The sequence below is a fragment of the Ovis canadensis genome, chromosome 12 (genome assembly GCF_042477335.2).
Source record: "Ovis canadensis isolate MfBH-ARS-UI-01 breed Bighorn chromosome 12, ARS-UI_OviCan_v2, whole genome shotgun sequence".
NCBI lineage: Eukaryota > Metazoa > Chordata > Mammalia > Artiodactyla > Bovidae > Ovis > Ovis canadensis.
The window spans coordinates 50,554,519-50,575,103 of NC_091256.1; the positions used below are offsets into that span (position 1 = coordinate 50,554,519).

Here is a 20,585-nt window from a genome sequence, read left to right on the forward strand (position 1 = left end):
TCCACCGTCATTCTAGGCCTTTCCACAAATTGCGGTCAAAAAAGGAAAACTGCCTGTAATACTTCCAAAGCTGGTCAGTCTTGCGGTGAAAAGCGAAACCACAGATCTCTTAAAACAGTGATACTAAGAGGGACAGGGACAGGGAAACGAGGGTTCTGGAGAGAAAACTACAACTCCCAAGGGCCTTTGCGCGGACTACGCGCGCCCCGAGCAAGAGGGCGGGCCAGCGTAGGAAGGAGGCTGAGGGTCACGAGGCTGCTCTAGGACTTCCTGAAGTGGGCGGGACTTGAGGTGGGCGGGGCGGTGGCCACCTCGGCTCTCCGGCTTTGTGTCCTCCTCCCTCGGCGCCAGCCGCCAGAGACGTCGGAGGGGGCGTGGCTGGCGCGGAGGCTGGTGGGGGTGCGAACGCCGCGGGACGTGGGTGACGCGTCTTCTTCCAGCTCAGCGGTGTGTGAGGTGTCGCGGCTCCGCTGGCGATTGGCTGTTGAGAGGCGAGTGCGCAGCGGCCGTTGGTCGCCGGCAGCACGGAGCGAGAGCCGGGGCGGGCGGGGGGGATATGGGGCGGCAGCGGAGGTGGCGGCTGGAGAAGGCGGGCGCGGACGAGCCGGCGGCCGCGGCAGCAGCGGCGCTCCCCGGAGTCGTCCTGTGAAGCGCTCGGGTCGGCGCCGCCGTGGGCCCCTGGGAGAGGGCAGCCAGCGCGCGAGCCGCTCAGGAGCCGGTCCTCCAGCGCCGCAGCCCTTCGGACTCTCGGTCCCATCCTCACTCTCCAGCTCCGGCTCCTCCATCTTGGCCTCGGCAGTGGCAGCTGCAGGGAGGATGTGCCGCCTTCTGGCAGGGGGAAGAAGGAGGAGAAGATGAAGAAGTACCGGCGGGCCTTGGCCCTGGTCTCGTGCCTCTCTCTATGTTCCCTGGTCTGGTGAGTAGCCGCGACCATACGGGAGTTTCCCGTAAGAGGAGACGGGGCAGGGAGCGGCCCAGGTCACACCCCCAAATTATCCTGGCTTTTGGGGTGCGGGTCTCCGAGGCGCCTGTGAAGCAACAAACACATTATTCCGTGACTTCCCGGCGGACTGGCCTGGCAGCACTCTATGGAGGTTTTCATGGTGCGTTTTGGAATTTACAGTCTTAAGTAGCAGAGGAAGCGCCCGGGTGCCTTTGTACCCAGTTACCCTGGCCCTTGGCGATGGAGGGGTGTTTGGGTAGTGTTCAGATAGAGACTGGCTAAGTTGTTCGGGCTTAGTACCAGCCACTTGGTGCGAAGGGCAGAAAGCTTGTCGGATGTGGCGTGTTCCCGACAGGCGATTTTAAAAACGTGACTTCTGAAGGTGAAATGTACAAACAGTAGTTCTGGCCCTTTTCTCGCCTGGTCTTTGCCTCGGATACTCTTGGGGTTGCTGTTGTTGGAAACTTTGGGGGGCGTTATGTAGCCCTTTTTCAAGGGGTAGATGATAAGCTGTTCAGTAGAGTGTGTCTTAGGTGTAGTGTGCACGGGGGTTTCTGATAGTGTGCCTTGGATAATGTCCCTTAGTAATGGAAGGATAAGCCCTGCATTTTGAAGGCGGGAAGAGTGCTTTGTCTATAAGTTTATGTATGGAGCTTCTGTTAATCCCTGGCACATTTGGGTTTTTGGGGAGGAACAGAGAAAGCCAGCTTATCAATCAAAGGATCATTACCATTGCACTTGAAAATTCCCTTCTGTACTCCGAGGGGATTTCTTCAGAGCTGTGTGATGTTTGCTGATTGAACAGATGCTTCTTCGGTCAAAGTGATTTGCTGTTACATTAAAATCTAGGTAAACTAAGTTTCTTGTTTAGCTTATTTCTGCAAAACACCAACATTTTTCTTTTTCATTAATGTGGGGTGTCTGACGGATTCCAAAGACACTGAAGTTGTACCAGAAAATAATAGATAAATAAGAAGACACTTGCCTGGCTGAAGAATTTTGAGTGGTAGGTTGGTAGACGTTTTAGAGAACAAGAAATTTGACCTTTTTGACATTTACTCTCAACCCTTTAGTAAGACCAGTGTTACCTCACCTTAATACTTATCAGCATCACGTTGGGTACAAAAAGTGCTTGTAGGAAGTGAGTACACTCATCTCATTTTAAATTTAAATTTGTACGTGAGAGAGGGAAACCTTGTATTCATAACCATTTCTTTCTATTGGCTGTTTAGTTGTAGGTTATGTATCTTTTCTCTTTCTCCCTGATCTTGCCCATCTTTAGACCATGTTATTATTATTCATTACTGTCTGAAATGGTTTAAGGCAAAGAGGTTACACTTTTCATTCACATTTAAAACACACCAGGATCTCTGATTTTTGTTCTTTTTTAAGTTGAAATATACCCAAGTGAAGAGGAACTAAAAAGCCTCTTGAGGAAAGTGAAAGAGGAGTGAAAAAGTTGGCTTAAAGCTCAACATTCAGAAAACGAAGATCATGGCATCCGGTCCAATCACTTCATGGGAAATAGATGGGGAAACAGTGAAAACAGTGTCAGACTTTATTTTTCTGGGCTCCAAAATCACTGTAGATGGTGACTGCAGCCATGAAATTGAAAGACACTTACTCCTTGGAAGAAAAGTTATGACCAACCTAGATAGCATATTCAAAAGCAGAGACATTACTTTGCCAACAAAGGTCCGTCTAGTCAAGGCTATGGTTTTTCCAGTGGTCATGTATGGATGTGAGAGTTGGACTGTGAAGAAGGCTGAGCGCTGAAGAATTGATGCTTTTGAACTGAGTGGTTGGAGAAGACTCTTGAGAGTCCCTTGGACTGCAAGGAGATCCAACCAGCCCATTCTGAAGGAGATCAGCCCTGGGATTTCTTTGGAAGGAATGATGCTAAAGCTGAAACTCCAGTACTTTGGCCACCAGATGCGAAGAGTTGACTCATTGGGAAAGACTCTGTTGCTGGGAGGGATTGGGGGCAGGAGGAGAAGGGGACAACCGAGGATGAGATGGCTGGATGGCATCACTGACTCGATGGATGTGAGTTTGAGTGAACTCCGTGAATTGGTGATGGACAGGGAGGCCTGGCATGCTGTGATTCATGGGGTCACAAAGAGTTGGACATGACTGAGTGACTGAACTGAACTGTCTGACATATAACATTGTGTAAATTTCAGAACATATTGTGTAAATTGTAGAACATATTGATTTAATACATTTATATATTGTAATATGATTACCATTGTTGGAGTAGTTAAGCACCTCTATCATATTACATAGCCATTCCTTCTTGTGCTGGTAATAGTTAAGATCTAGTCTCAGCAAGTTTATAATTATCATAAAATAGTGTTGTTTATACTAACTATACAGTGGTCTTCAAGACTAACTTATCTACCAGTTCCAAGTTTCTACCCTTAAATGGAATTGAAAAAAATTTAATTGGTTGGTGGCAGTGAAATCAAGCATTTCAGTGTAGTTTTAAAAATCATTTCTGGATTTAAATTAACTGTGCTTCTATTACTTTGTTTAATTTCTGGCTGTCTTTTGCTTAAGCTAATCTCAGAATGGTTTCTCAACTTGATTCATTAGAAATAGTGATGAGCTCATAATTGGTTGTTCAGTTGCTCAGTTGTGTTTGATTCTTTGTGACCCCATGGACTGCCAGCACATCAGGCTTCTGTGCTTCACTGTCTCCTGGAATTTCCTCAGATTCAAGTCCATTGAGTCGATGATGCCGTGACCTGTTAGGGGAAAAGAAATCAGTTGGCCTATTGAAAATAATAGTCATAAAGTTCTGTAAAGTTTGTTGATTTTCACAATGAAAAGATGCAAAATTTAAGAAGTTTTTGTTTAAGAAACAGTTGGGTTAGTTTGTTTTGAGATTTGTTTGCACTGCCAAATTCAGAGAGATTTTAATTGCCCTCTACTGAAGCAGTGGGAAGGCATTAAAGTAGAATATTAAGGCTTGAGAATATTTTGGAAGGGTCATGATGAGATCAGGAAGAGGAGTGGTGTATGGTGTGATTGGTAAAGAGACACTTCTTCCTTGGGAAATTGGAATAATGAAATTAAGTTACTGACTCACCTGGCGATCTGGTCCTAACAGAGCTGCAGTCTGCTCTGTTAGGTCATTTCTCAACATCTCTGTTCTCCCTTAGCCTAATGCCATTTTAGGGTTCAGCAGGTTTGGCAAAAGAGTCATTTTTGTCTTTGTCATTCGTAAGGTGTTCCAAGATTTTGTGATTCATTTCTAAGTTGTATCATTTTGTCGATTTTTGAGTGCTATATGTTTATACTATAATACTGTAGTTTCTAAATTTCCAGCCTCCTCATCCTACCAATATTACTGCATTTTGTAACCACCTCATTTATATTGTCACATATTTACAGATCTTGATTATGTCTCCCCTCTCCTTTTGTCTTTCCAGCCTGGAGTCCTAACCTTAGATTACTTTCACAGAAGACCCATCCAATCTTTATTATTCATTCTGGTTGCTATTTTTTTCCTTTTTTCATACTTTTATGTGATTATCAAGTAGCATAGTATTTTAGGCATAAATGTACTATAGCTAACAGCAAGAATAATTATGATAGCTATTATTTATTGTTAGCTACATCTTTGCCAAACCTGTGGTGTGTGCTTTTTACATTTTAGCACCTTTAATCTTCAGCACCTTTAATCTTCACAACAACACTATGTGCATATGATAAATTAATTTTACATTTTACAGTTGAGGAAGTAGAGAAGAAACTTGGCTAAGGCAAAGCAGCTATTAAGCTCTGAAGCTTGGATTTGAACCTAGGCTGCCTGATTCATAGGATCCTGATTGCTGTAATCCTTTTGATTATGGGCCAGAAAGCCTATATTGTAGTTATGGCTCCATCACTTAGTAGATCTGTGTCCTTGGACATGTTTTGTGGTGTCTTGGAATCTTATTTCTTATATCCTAAAAGTGGGAAAACTAATTCATTCACAGCCCGCAGGGTTTTAGGATGATAATACAAGAGAGAATATATATGATAGATCTTTGTAACATAGTAAGGGTACATTATCTATATATTTCACCATAAACTCATTCAACAAAGGTTTTTTGCATGCTCATTGTGTACCAGATGTTGTTACTGTCATTGAAAACCTGAAAATAGGGTGACCAACTTATCCTGGTTTTAGCAGTAAAAGCCCCAAGTCCCAGGAGTCCTCTTTGTTAGTTTTCTATTGCTGCTGTAACAAGTTACCAAAAATTTAGTGACTTAAAACAACATACATTTATTATCAGTTTTGTGGGTCGAAAGTCCAAAATAAGTCTTAACTGGGCTAAAGTCAAGGTGTCAGCAGGCCTGGTTCCTTGAGACTCTAAGGGGAAGAATCTGCTTCTTGACTTTTTCAGCTTCTTGGGGCTGCTTGCGTTCTGTTGATCGCCATTCAAAAAAGGAAAAAAAAAAACCAAAAACCACTTGCCTTAAGTAGTAGACATTCAGATTTTTTTGTGTCCTCCCCTCATCAGAAATTAAAAGATGCTTACTCCTTGGAAGGAAAGTGATGACCACCTAGACAGCATATTAAAAAGCAGAGACATTACTTTGTCAACAAAGGTCTGTCTAGTCAAGGCTATGGTTTTTCCAGTGGTCATGTATGGATGTGAGAGTTGGACTATAAAGAAAGCTGAGCGCCGAAGAATTGATGCTTTTGAACTGTGGTGTTGGAAAAGACTCTTGACAGTCAAAGGAGATCAGTCCTGGGATTTCTTTGGAAGGATTGATGTTGAAGCTGAAACTCCCATACTTTGGCCACCTGATGCGAAGAGCTGACTCATTGGAAAAGACCCTGATGCTGGGAAAGATTGAGGGCAGGAGGAGAAGGGGACGACAGAGGATGAGATGGTTGGACGGCATCACCGAGTCAATGGACATGGGTTTGGCTGGACTCCAGGAGTTGGTGATGGACAGGAAGGCCTGGTGTGCTGCGATTGATGGGGTAGGAAAGAGTCGGACACAACTGAGCATCTGAACTGAGCTCATCAGAAAAACATTGTGTATGTAGCTTTATTATGTACTTAATTGTTTATAAGATTTATACATGTGCAAATATGGTATTGGTGTATTTATATACTAATCACAGTGTATATAATAAGTGACACAAATTAGGTAATTAAGAAAAGTAAGAAAGAAAATAATCTAATACTTTGTTAACACTTTTTGTTCTTATTTAAAAAGTAATAATTTGGTGAGAGGTGTGTAATTGACTAGATTATTTTACATTATAATGGGGATGAATAATAGCTTGTTCTTAGCCCTGCGATTTTATTGTTGGCTTTAGCTTTCCTTATTGTTATCTTTGTGGGAATTTTTTCAGAGCCACTTCTCCATGTTGTGAGAGTCAGTTTAGTTAAAACTAAATAAGTTAATCCCTGAATCTGCTTCATTGGGCACATGTAAATGATATTGTATCACAATATGCTGGAAGTAAAATATATTTTATGATTTACTGTTTATGGAACTTTCATTCTTTCCTTGACTTTCAGCCTGTATAGTCTCTGCTGTTATGACTGGCTGACCTTTAGATGGAGTGTGAATCCTTATATTAATCTTGGTAAAGCTAAATGAATGAAAAGTTAACTTTTTTTTAGAGTATTTTTAGGTTCATAGCAAGATTGAGCAGAAGGTACAGAGATTACCTTCAATACTTGATCTCTGCCTCCACCACATGCAAAAATTCTTCCATTATCAGCATCTCCCACAGAGTGGTTTAGTTTATTTAAGACTAAAAAAGTCTATTTTTTCTTTTTTGCACCGAAAAGGATCATCTTAGAGGAGCTCATATTTAGAGCTAATGAGAGAGGAGCCTGACATTTAAATGATTCTCATACATTTGAGAGATAGTTACTAAAAATAGTTTAAAAGGTCTTTAGGAACTCGAAGGGAAGACTTTGTATTCTATAATAGATATGGTCTATCTCTAGCTGTGTGTCCTGGGACAAGTTACCTCTGTGAGCTTCAGTTCTCATCCACAAAATGGTTTGAGAATGGTGAAGCGGCAGTCACACTAGGGGAGAGTTTGATAGATAACCTAATTCAGGGTAATCTGTTTTGTTGGCCTTTTTGGCCTTAGTATTAATAGTAATTTTTCTGAGGATATGTCACCTAGTTTTCATTGATTTAAGAGGTTTATTTCTTGGTTTGTAATTTTGTCTCTGTACCCTTTATTTTGCGTTTTCTCTGACAGTTTTGCTGGTATCTTGCTCATTTGTTAATATGCCTAAGTGAGCAGAAAAATAAGAAACTTGATTTTTTTTTTTTGCTTATATTTTTATAAGCAGTTCCCTCCCCCCGCCCCCCGCCCCCCCTTTTAAAGATAATGATTAGAAATTTCCTTGGGGGAAAAATTTTTCCTTGAAAAATCTCAACTCTATCTTTGATCTGGAGATTTTTTTCCCTATGTTTTGTTTCTATAACTTTTTAAAGACTCTAAATCTACTTCTTTTCTGAATCAAATAATATTCAAAATAAGTAAAATAATAAAATAACCCTTTTTCTCCAAATCATTTGATGACTTAAAAAAAAAGTCTGTGTTGTTATGGGAATGTAATGTTCAGCATGGCGAGTGTACATAACAATAGTGTATTGTATGTTTGAAAGTTGCTAAGAGAGTAGATCTTAAGAATTCTCATCACAAGAAAAAGCATTTGTACTGGTGATGGTGGATGTCAGCTAAACTTTTGTGGCAGTCGTATTGCAATAAATACTAATATTGAATCATATTGTACACCTGAAACCAATAAAATGTTATATATCAATTATATCTCAGTAGAAAAAATTAAACACTTTCTTATGGAACTTTATGTGAGTTTGGGAAGAAAGTTTATTTTTAGTCTGGGATATACATTCCATAGACAATGTCTGGTACTTAAAAGAGGTTTTGGATTGTTAAAAACAGTGTCAGATCCTTCAGACAAATGAGATGAAACCAGATTGCCTAAATAGGAAAAAGTCTGTGAGAGAAGGTGTATGATGTCTTTGTGTAAAAGCTGAACACGTGTCTTCAGTAAAAAATGATAAATAATTTACTTATAATATCCTTTGGAATTATTTTTTAAAGAACTGGATGTATTTCAAAATAGCCTCTTTAGATTATTAAACATTTGGGGATGTATTGGAATAGATGCAAGTAGTAGACAGTAAGAAATGTCTTGGCAGACATTGAAAAAAACAAGAGATGTCAGCTCCAAACTTACCTTTGGATGTTGGCTATTTCATTTTTCAACTGTTCATGAACTCTTTAAGTATTCTTTCACTTTTCTCAACAATCTGAATAGAGAAATGAATCTACATGTATACCTAATAGTCTAGTGCTTTTTAATGAAAGGAAAGAGATGTTTACTGAAAGTTTAAGTGCTATTCTCTCAAGTCATCTTTATGTAGAAACATTTGTGTATTTGAAATACGTTAGTGAGAAACTAAATACTCTTTGTTGGGAACATGTACATGTTGCAGCTGGTACTTCAGTGCCAAGTGTATGTTCACCTGTTTTGTTTTCAAGGCTGTATTTTAAGTAGTTTCAGAAAATAAAATTGTACATGTCTCAAGGGAATGAAAATTGCTTTTAAGTATTTGCAGTGTGTCAGTCCTTTGGTATATATTTGTTTTATAAATGCTGAGTTTTTTGAAATAAAATTTGATTTTATTTTTAGGACTTCGTTTTTGTAATGACTCAGTTAAAAATTATTTTATATTTTTCGTAAAAGTAACACTTCATTAGAAAATGTTTTGTAGCATTGACATAGCTCATAAATACTAAGTTTATGTTGTATTTCTTATTATGGAGTATCTGAAATCAGTAACAGGAGAAAATGTGTCAAGTGCTTAAAACAGTGCTTTGCTCTTAGTAAGCCCTGTTAGGTAAGTTCTTATTATTCACTCAGTCTGGATACTTGGGCAGAAGTTGGATCCTAGGCTGAGGTATCAGAGTTCAGAAACAGGAATCCATATGTTTGTTCTAAATATTATTTGGTGGCCAACAATATATTGGGTGTGGTGGGGGTTGCTGAAGAAGCAGGAGACTTGAGCTCTGCCCTGAGGAGTATACAAGTTGATGTCAGAATATACAAAGATACTGGTGTAGTGAAAATGGCAGGAAACCAAGTTAGACTTGATTGTAATCCTTTCTTTCCTGTATTAACAGTGAACCTTTTGGGTACTTATTTTTGTTCTAAGTGCTTTATACACACTAACTCATTTTGACTTTATTAAACTGTTTTTGAGATAGTCACATTTTAAAGAGACTACGAAAGGCACAGAAAAATTAACCAACTTGCCAAAATTATCAGTAAGCAATGAACTGGAATTCAAGTAGCCTTTGAATCTGAGCCTGTGCTCTTAACCACTACCCTGTGCTACCTTAGGCTGATAGGTGGCCTTAGGCAAGTTTCTCTACCTTTTCTTGGTCAGTTTTCTTATCTAGAAAATGAGGTTGACCGGATTGACTCAATGAGGAATGAATATTGGAATTATTCATTCATGAAGCTTAAAAAAAAACCGCCTAAGCCACTTACCTTGTAGGTTTGCTAAGTTTGGAATATTTTTTTGTGTGTTCCAGTAGTTACTACCAAATTAAATGAGTTCTGAGATTTTTCTTTCGCACTGTTAACATTCTAAGATACCTGATTTGAGCATTAGTGAACAGTACAAAAGGCTGAGTTGCTTAGAAGATGCTTGAAGAGAAAAACTGGACAGGAGTTGTCAGGTAAGACTTGGTTGTAAGAGAAATGATGTCTGTGGTTCATAAAACTTTGCTTCTGCGGAATACAGGCGCTTCACAGACTGAAAGAAGATGTACTGGTGCTGCTAATATGAGTAGTGGCCTTTCCCTAGTTTGCATGTGTGTGTGTTTCTGCTTGCCTGCCTGCAGTGGGCAGACAGTACTTAATTGTCAGGAGAAATGAGAAAGAGTTACGGGTAAAGGAGACAGTGTACTGGATACGGGTGGAAATGATAGTAAGCAGACAAATCTGAGTAGGAAGTAAAGTCATTCCTTGGTATTTGTGGGGGATTGCTTCCAGCACCCCACCTCGATGTTTAAGTCTGCTTTGTAAAATGGCATAGTCACTTTGCCCTCTGTATAAATGGATTTGGAACATCTCCAAATGTTTTCTGGAGATTATGATGGGTTTTGCATGTTAAACCAGGGAGTTAGGCAGCCAAGATCCAGCAAGAGAAGTGGTGTTTGGAGACTATTATTTTGACATCATTGTACTAGATATTTCTCAGAGAAGAACGGCTGGAGGGATGAATACTAAATGAAAAGCAATTGGAATAGTTAAAGTTTGTCTTAACAAGGACTTTACTTGGCAGCAGAAATGAAGAGGGTGTGTTGAACAGAGGTTTTGAGCAAGTCAATGATAGGTTTGGTGATAGGTTGGCAGGTTGGCAGTGCAGTAGAAACAGCACTGGGCTGTGATTGAAAGGAACTGGGTTTTGGTTTGCCTCTGACCAGCTCTTGGTCTTTGACGTTGCCTTTCTGTCATCTATCTCAGTGTTTAAAGATGTTTACTGAGGCTTCTGTTTGCTGTGTTCTATGCAGGATTCTGGTGGACAAAACAAAGTAGCTGCTTTCTTGGAGCTGACGATGGTTGAGAAAATAAATTCTAGGGTCTAAAATTAGGAATCTGAAATAAAGTTCAGAGAGGAGTGAACTTTTTTCTTTTAACTTGGGCAACTAGAGGAATTGGAGGTGTTAAAAAAGAATTAGAAGAGTTGCAAAGAGTGTTAAAAGAGAAGGAGCTTTTGGTTCAGTTGAGTAGAATATCTTGGTGGAGACGTTGTATGAGTGAAAGTTGCTCAGTCGTGTCTGACTCTTTGTGGGCCCATGGACGATACAGTCCATGGAATTCTCCAGGCCAGAATACTAGAGTGGGTAGTCTTTACTTTCTCCAGGGGATCTTCCCAACCCAGGGATCTAACTCAGGTCTCCTGCAGTGCAGGCGGATTCTTTACCAGCTGAGCCACAAAGGAAGCTACAAGGGAAATTTTATATAGGCACTTAAATGCAGACTTCAGTAAAGATGACACTTTGGCTGGAGCTGTTCTTGTAGAGGGGATCATTTAGGAAACAAAATCTTTTGACTGAACATGGAGTTGCTACAGATACTTAGAACAAAGAAAGGTGACAAGCAAACTAAGGCTCTGAAGAGAAGGAAGAAACTAGGGAAAGAAGTTTAATGAGGTCAGAAATAGAAAAGTCTCAGATAGCCTGAGAAGCTTGAAAATTGAGAAAAGGACCTTGTTTTCAAAAGAGAGGTGATTGATAAACTTTTGTGAGCGGAAATAGAAAATATTTGGAGAGTGGTAGGTGTGAGTTCATACACATTTGTTTGGCAGCCAGAAGGAATGTAAGAGGTTGGAGTAGCCTCCTGTATGCTTCAAATTATCCAACCCATTTCCATCTGAGGTTGATTGAATCCAAAGATGCTGAGGGCCTCCTGCAAGGGATGTAAGCATCCATGGATTTTGGCTTCTAAAGAGGGTTGTAGAACCAATATACTTAGAAACAACTGTTGTCACTACTTTGGAATTCGATAAATCAAAGACAGTGAGAAGGACAGCAGCTGATAGCAACTGCTGCAATTTGAGTGCATATTCTATGCCAGACTAAGCATTGCACAAATAGATTCAAGGGATGAGGTTTGATAGACAGAGTGCCTGAAGAACTGTGGATGGAGGTTCATGACATTGTACAGGAGGCAGTGATCAAGACCATCCCCAAGAAAAAGAAATTCAAAAAGGCAAAATGGTTGTCTGAGGAGGTCTTACAAATAGCTGAGAAAAGAGAAGCGAAAGCCAAAGGAGAAAAAGAAAGATATACCCATTTGAATGCAGAGTTCCAAAGAATAGTGAGGAGAGATAAGAAAGCCTTCCTCAGCAATCAATGCAAAAAATAGAGGAAAACAATAGAATGGTAAAGACTAGAGATCTCTTCAAGAAAATCAGAGATACCAAGGGAACATTTCATGCAAAGATGGGCTCAATAAAGGACAGAAATGGTATGGATCTAACAGAAGCAGAAGGTATTAAGAAGAGGTGGCAAGGATACACAGAACTATACAAAAAAGATCTTCATGACCCAGATAACCACAATGGTGTGATCACTCACCTAGAGGCAGACATCCTGGAGTGCGAAGTCAAGTGAGCCTTGGGAAGCATCACTACGAACAAAGCTAGTGGAGGTGATGGAATTCCAGTTGAGCTATTTCAAATCCTAAAAGATGCTGCTGTGAAAGTGCTGTGCTCAATATGCCAGCAAATCTGGAAAACTCAGAAGTGGCCACAGGATTGGAAAAGGTCAATTTTCATTCCAATCACAAAGAAAGACAATACCAAAGAATGTTCAAACTACTACATAGTTGCACTCATCTCATGCTAGCAAAGTAACAACGCTCAGAATTCTCAAAGCCAGGCTTCAACAGTACGTGAACTGAGAACTTTCAGATGTTAGAAAAGGCAGAGGAACCAGAGATCAAATTGCAAACATCCGCTGGATCATAGAAAAACCAAGAGAATTCCAGAAAAACATCTACTTCTGCTTCATTGACTACGCTAAAGCCTTTTACTGTGGATCATGAGAAACTGTGGAAAATTCTTCAAGAGGTGGAAATTCCAGACCAACTTAGCTGTCTCCTGAGAAATCTGTATGGAGGTCAAGAAGCAACAGTTAAAACCGGATATGGAACAATGGACTGGTTCCAGATTGGGAAAGGAGTATACATCAAGGCTGTATATTGTCACCCTGCTTATTTAACTTATATGCAGAATAGAAAGTGAAAATGAAGTCACTCAGTCGTGTCTGACTCTTTGCGACCCCATGGACTGTAACCCACCAGGCTCCTCAGTCCATGGAATTTTCCAGGCAAGAGTACTGGAGTGGGTTGCCATTTCCTTCTCCAGGGGATCTTCCCAACCCAGGGATCGAACCCAGGTCTCCCACACGGCAGGCAGATGCTTTACTGTCTGAGCCACCAGGGAAGCAGAAGACATCATGTAAAATTCTGGGCTGGATGAAGCACAGGCTGGAATCAAGACTGCCAGGAGAAATATCAATAACCTTAGATATGCAGATGACACCACTTAATGGCAGAAAGCAAAGAGGAACTGAAGAGTCTCTTGATGAAAATGAAAGAGGAAAGTGAAAAAGCTGGCATAAATTCAACATTCAAAAAATGAAGATCATGGCATCCAGTCCCATCACTTAATGGCAAATAGATGGGCAAATTTATTTTCTCGGGCTCCAAAAATCACTGCAAATGGTGACTGTAGCCATGAAATTAAAAGACACTTGCTTCTTGGAAGAAAAGCTATAAACCTAGACAGCATATTAAAAAGCAGAGACATTGCTTTGTCGGCAAGAGTTCATCTAATGAAAGCTATGGTTTTTCCATTAGTTGTGTATGCCTGTGAGAGTTGGACTATGAAGAAAACTGAGCGCTGAAGAATTGATGCTTTTGAATTGTGGCGTTGGAGAAGACTTGAGAGTCCCTTGGACTGCAAGATCAAACCAGTCAGTCAATCCCAAAGGGAATCAGTCCTGAATATTCATTGGAAGGACTGATGCTGAAGCTCCATTAGGACTTTGGCCACCTAGTGTGAAGAACTGACTCATTAGAAAAGACCCTGATGCTGGGAAAGATTGAAGGGAGGAGGAGAAGGGTCAACAAAGGATGAGATGGTTGGATGGCATGACCAACTCAGTGGATGTGAGTTTGAGTAAGCTCTGGGAGTTGGTGATGGACTGGGAAGCCTGGTGTGCTACAGTCCATGAGGTTGCAAAGAGTCGGACACAGCTGAGTAGCTGAACTGAAGCATTGCACGTGCATTATTTCATTTTCCTGTTTTACAGTGTTTATGTTGAGACTTACAGCTTTTGTAATTAGTTTGTTCAAGAGAATGCACATAATAAAAGGGGGAACCCAGGATGTAAGAGTTGGTTTATAAAGAAGGCTGAGCACCAAAGAATCGATGCTTTTGAATTGTGGTGCTAGAGAAGGCTCTTGAGTCCCCAGGACTGCAAGGATATCAAGCCAGTAAATCCTAAAGGAAATTAACCCTGAATATGCCTTGGAAGGACTATTGCTAAAGCTCCAATACTTGGCTACCTGATGCGAAGAACTGACTCTGGAAAAGACCGTGATGCTGGAAAAGACTGAAGGAAATGAAGGGGGTGGCAGAGGATGAGATGGTTAGATAGCATCACCATTTCAATGGGCATGAATTTGAACAAACTCTGGTAAATAGTAAAGGACAGGGAAGCCTGGAGTGCTGCAGTCCATGGGGTTGCAAAAAGTTGGACAGGCCTTAGTGACTGAACAACAACAAGTTTTGACTCTGAAGTCCATGCCCTAGTCACTACACTATAAAATTTGTCTCTTGGGGCTGGCATCTAAATCAAGGGGTAAACATTGCCCCTCCTTTATGATAGTTCTTATATTTGTATCTGCAGTAACTAGTCTTAATAACATGATCAGTTCTTAAGAGAATGGATGAATGTTATTTTCTCACCTTTCTTTTCATTTATCTGTTGACTAGAGAATATGCCATGGGAAATGTAGCAGGACAGAAAGATGATAGGCTTTGGAGAGATCTAGATTGGTTGAGTGACTTTTGACCAATTAACTTCTGAGGGTAATTTTCTTTATTTGTAAAAGTTAAATTAATATTTTAATGTAAACAGCTTGACACATTAAAGAGAGACTGTGTTCTCTTCTAGAGACATCAGATACTTAGAATCAGATTGGTCATACTCAGTTAATGCTACATTCTTTATCAGTTCAGTCACTCAGTCGTGTCCGACTCTTTGCGACCCCCATGAATCACAACACGCCCGGCCTCCCTGTCCATCACCAACTCCCGGAGTTCACTCAAACTCATGTCCATTGAGTCGGTGATGCCATCCAGCCATCTCATCCTCTGTTGTCCCCTTTTCCTCCTGCCCCCAATCCCTCCCAGCATAGGTCCCCCTTTTTCCCTCCACTTTACATCATTACTCTTTTATATTCTATCTTCATTTTCGCTTCTATCTCCCCCATGTTGGGCATTTACCCTGGAGTATATTTGATGTGTTTTTCCAGTTAATCTTCATGTATTTACTTAGATTTCTGATTTCTTCCAAAAATAATGTTTTGTTTATATGTTTTAAAATTTGCGTAAATGGTATAATGCTATTAATCTCATTCTTTTTCCTATTTCCTTCTACCTAACACTTTAAAAAAAACAAAAACACTAACTTGTTTTAGTTACTGGAATCACCGTTGTTTGAATTCTGAGTAGTGTGACAGATGCCTCAGGAAGGGCTGTTGTCATTTATTCACTGAGTATTTATTGAGCCCTTTGCATGTATGCTGCTTCTAAAGAGAGACTTTATACCAACAAATGCATTTGAGAGTATTCTGTTCCATTTGCTTATCTTTTGCTGTCCTAATACTATAGGCTAATTAGAGTGGTTTTGCGATAAATCTTAATTATCTGGCAAGGTGAACCACTTGCCTTTGCTTTTTTTGTTAATATAGTTTTTCTTAGATCAGTTTTTCCATATTTAGAACATCCTTTAGGTTTTTTTCTCTAGGATTTTCTTTAAAAAATTTTTTTAGCTTATATTGGAGTATATAGTAAATTCACAGTGTTGTGTCGGTTGCAGGCATACAGCAGAGTGATTGTTATATATATACATATATCTGTTCTTTCTCATTTTCTTTTCCCACATAGATTATTACAGTGTATTGAGTAGAGTTCCCTGTGCTATATGGTAAGGATCCTTCAGGTATTTTGATAAGAATTATATTGGAGTGCTGAATTAGTTCGGGGAGAACTGCTATCTTTACTTTGCTGTCAGCAGCACTCCATCCATAAACATACTAGATCTTCAGTTGTCTCTTCATTTTATGGTCTTTATTAGAGTTAATATTTTTTCCTCTGTAAATGGTTGTGTAGTTTTTAAGGTTAATTTCTAAATTTTTTAAAAAATTGTTACTGCTAATGGTTTATTTTCTATCTTGTTATTGCTGGGGAGGAAAATATTGACTTTTTTGCTTATTTTTTAAATTGAAATAGTTTACATACAGCTAAGTGCATATGTTGTCAGCTGTATAGTTGGATCAGTTTTGACAAATGCATACATCTGTGTAACTCACACCCATCAAGATGTAGAGCATTTCTATCACTCCAGAGTGTTTTCTCATGTCACATTCTACAGAATTCCCTGAAGCAACTGGAGATTTGATTTCTATCACCATGGATTAGTTTTGCTACTTCTGGAAACCTATTTAAATAGAATTAATACAGTATTTATTCTTGTGTCTGACTTCTTTCACTCAGTGTAATGTTTCTAACATTTATCCGTCTTATTTCATTCATTTGTAATTCATTCCTTTTGATTGTGAGAACTAGTATAACACATTGTATGAGTATACAACAGTTTATTTATATTCTCCTGTTGTTGAGCATCTGGACAACTTTCAGGTTTTGGCTATTAGGAGTAAAAGCTATTGTGGGCATTTTTGTACACATAGTTTTCATTTCTCTTAAGAAGTATGTAAAAGTGGAATTGCAAGTACTGAAACAGATGGATATCCGATGCTTCTGGAGATGGTACCCTGAGAAAGACACATTTCTTAGGAAGGATTCCAGCTAGGAATATATAACCTGAATCTGGTCGTGATGAAACATAAGACAAACCTCAAAAAAAGGACCATGGTATTTAAAAATAAAAGGATTATGTCCTTCAAAAGTGTCAGTACCATATAAGATAAAGGCCAAGAACTGTTCCAGGTTAAAGGAGGCTAAAGACACAGGACGTGGTCTTAGACTTGATTCTGTGCTTGGGGTTGAGGAGGGGAGGGGGAATGCTGATAGGACACCTCTGGGGACATAGATTATTGTGTCAATGTAACATTTACTCAGATTGTTAATTGTAGTGTGGTTGTGTAAGAAAATATCCTTTTTTCTGAGGAAACACGTACAGAGATACTTTGAGATAGATTACATGGAGTGGGGAAAGAGAGGGCCATGAACTTGCTGTGAGAATGGCAAATGATGGGACAAATGGTTCACAGCAGGTAGAGAGGGTTTGCAGTTGTTCTTTGTACTATGTTGGCATTTCTTCTGAAAGCTTCAAATTATTTCCAAATAAAAAGTAGGGGGAAAAAAGATTGGGATTTCCTTTTCTCTAGATAAGGTGTTGATTAATCCATTCAAAATTTTTACATTATTGTCAGTGAATTCCAATTTTTGTATACTTTGTCCCAATTTTGTTATTTTTCTAGAAACATCCATGTCTTCTGAGTTTTCAAATATATTAGTATATATAGCTGTTAATATTTTATAATTAAAAAAATATGTCTTGCCTGTGGTTATTTCATGCTTTTAGAACATATTTTGTTAATTCATATCACCAACTCTCCTTTACCAGTTTTTCCAGAGGTTTGTCTTTTTAATATTTTCCTTGGAGAACCAACTTTTGGTTTTAATCTTTTGGTTTGGTTTTTCTTTCAGTGATTTCTGTCCTTAAGAGTCCTTTTTCCCTTAGATTTAAACTGTCCTTTATCTTCTTGAGTTGAAAGAGTGGCTCTTTTGTATTCAATTTGTCTCCAGATGGGCTCAGAAGGATAGTTTTCCTGCTGCTGTTTTACCTGCATCCTACCTACCAGTTTTGACTGTGGTCTTCTGCTCTAATATTTTGTAATGTGCCCTATATTTTCCTCTTTAATAAAAAAATTATTCTGCTTTATAACTTAGTTTACAGGTTTTAGAAGATGGTTAGCTTTTTGTATCCTAAATGACACTCAAATGCAAATTTTACAAGACTTTTAATTACATCTACTCTAAAAGTTGATACCTTTCCATATGAATGGTGAATCCATGCCACATTAGCGGGGTGGCAGTGGAGAGGGGTGACAACAAGACACAAGTGTCCTCTTATTTTCCAGATTCTATGTTTTGTGTTTGTGTGAGGGGGTGGTGGATGGGTGGTTGAGTTGGGGAGGTGGTGGTAGTGGTCCAGGCAGGAGGTGGGGCTGATGGGAAGAGGAATGAAAAGTGATTGGATTTTGTTTCTGCTGTGTGCTACAAAACAGTTCCCCTAAGAACCCTCTTTAGTAAGTATTTGTTAAACACCTGATGTTTGCAGGTTTTGGCTATATGGGGAGGGGCTAAAGTAGTTAGGGATATGAAATTGATTCTCGAAGAGTTTAAGTGTAAGAGGATATACTTGGCTCACAATCGATTTAATCAATAGTAATAGAGTCTGAGGGGAGAGTGTCAGGGGCTCCATTTATCTTGCTTGTTGTGATTTCTGGTGCTGAATTTCTAAAAAATTTTGAAAGTAATTTCATCAGGCTTGGGGTTTTCACAGTACAGTTTTTGAAAGTTGCTTCAGTAGTATGGAATCAGATCCATTTAGTCATGTAGCAAAGTGCCCTCAGCTGTTTTAATGTGACCCAGTGATTCGTAATGATGGGGCATGCATGTCTAATTCACCTGGGAGAACTTGTTGACAGTAAAGACTGTATTATAGAGATTCATTCTTCTTCAGTGTAGTTGGTGTGGGTTTGTGTTATTTCATTTTACTTTGGTGATTTAAAATTTCTTGACAGTTCCTAGTTGGTGATCATTTTTATCTATTTTAGGCTTTTTTCTTATACACAAAATTAAGGATATCTTTGCAGGTCTGTCTTTAATTAGCATCTGTCTTTGTATAGGGACTGATATATTAGAGGTAAACAGTGATACTATTGATAAAGCTATAGGGTAGCTTTATCAATAGGGTAAATATGCTAATAATGTAGTACATACTAATGTCAGGTGTACTAGGGTTCTTCAGAGAAATAGAAGCCACTATATGTAAAATGAGATGTTGAGTCACACGATTATGGAATCTGAGAAATTCTGCTGTCTTAAAGCTGGAGACTGAGGAAACCCAGTGGTATAATTCAGATCAAGTCTGAACGCCTATTAACCAGTGAAGCAGAAGATATAATCCCAGTAAAAAGGCTAGAGAACATGAGATGCCACAGCTCAGATAGTGAGGCAGGGGAAAAAAAGGGCAAACTCTTCAGTCGTGTCCGACTCTGTGCGACCCCATAGACAGCTGTCCACCAGGCTTCCCCATCCCTGGGATTCTCCAGGCAAGAATACTGGAGTGGGTTGCCATTTCCTTCTCCAGTGCATGAAAGTGAAAAGTGAAGTCGCTCAGTCATGTCTTGACTCTTAGCGACCCCATGAACTGCAGCCTACCAGCCTCCTTCGTGGGATTTTCCAGGCAAGAGTACTGGAGTGGGTTAGGAATATTATTTTATACCCAAGCCTTCTTTTAACACTTTTTAGCTTTCCAACCATATAAACTCATCTGCAATTGTTGGTAATTTTACTGTATCCTTTCCTGTTTTTATGCTACCTTTGTCCTCATATTATGTAATACTAGTGATAATGGACATTCTTGTTTCAGATCTAAATAGGGATATTTTGGTTTCTTCACTGATTATGATAGTGACTCTTAGGCTTATATGTTATGCATGTACTATGTATTTCTCATGTTAAATATCTATGTATTACTATTTTATTGACTTTTAAAATCTGGATGGCTGCATAAATTTATCAGATGTCCTTTGGTGATGATAATGAGATTTCTTTTCCTTGATATTTTTGCATAGCAAAGTAAATATATTCTAAACCATTTTGGAATATCAGAGCTAAACTCTACTTGACCATAACAGTGGTGTGTTGCATCTTGGGTATGTTAATGGAGATTTTTTTCTTTTTTATTTTCTTCAGAACTTTTGTGTCTGATTTCATATGTATTATTAACCTATAGTATTTATATATATGTACTGTTTCCATTAATTTTTGATATCATTGTTTTGTTCCCTATAAAATAATTTGGAAGCTTTACTTCTATACTTTGAAATTGTTCAGGTAGCTTTAGCATTATTTGTTCTTAAATATTTGGTAGAATTTAGAATATCAGTGGCATCTGGTGCTTTTGAGGAGGTTAGCTGTTCGTCAACTTTCTCTGTTCCTTCTGTGATAATTGTCAGATAGATACTCTTATTATTGTGAAGTATTTCCTGTTTTACCTTTGTGAGATTAATGATGTCTTACTTGGAGTGCTGATAACGCTTTATATTTTTCTTAGGGTATTAAATAAAAAGCCTTTGTCTTATGTACATTTGTCTTCATTGTTAAATGGTCAAATTGTCAAGAACATTAGGATAAGAACCATCTGTTTGTCTCTTGCCTCAAATTCTAGTTCATGGTATGGAATATGTTGATTTAACAACCTTACCTTTTTTTTTTTCTGGATGGTGACGGTGGATGTTTTACAGGCTTCCAAGTTGGCATGTGTGTTGTAAAGAGAGTTCTTCAGCTTCATTGTATTACTCTCAAGATGACAATTGTGCACTAGAAAATGAAGATGTACAATCCCAGAAAAAGGTACCTTAAATAAAGATGAAGTTGTAATTTGTGTATTAGCTTTCTGTCTTCTCAAAACATTTGGAGTAAAAATATTTCAAAAATACTGTGACATTATTTTTGATGGAGGTTTGTAATTTTCTTTGCTATACTTTGAGGAGTTACTTAGGTAATTCTGAAATTAACC

At 39.0% G+C, this 20,585-nt stretch overlaps 1 protein-coding gene across 7 annotated transcripts in view; it reads left to right on the forward strand.

The window, feature by feature from the left end:
- Nucleotides 1-283: 283 nt before the first annotated feature.
- Nucleotides 284-20,585, forward strand: part of SUCO (SUN domain containing ossification factor) — an 88,846-nt gene continuing 68,544 nt past the window's right edge. For all 7 annotated transcript variants that reach the window (XM_069545665.1, XM_069545666.1, XM_069545668.1 and 4 more), the window contains exons 1-2: nt 284-916; nt 20,311-20,419. In XM_069545665.1, coding sequence (XP_069401766.1) covers nt 855-916; nt 20,311-20,419 — 171 coding nt within the window. In that variant the 5' untranslated portion in view covers nt 284-854. The remainder of the gene's footprint in view (nt 917-20,310; nt 20,420-20,585) is intronic.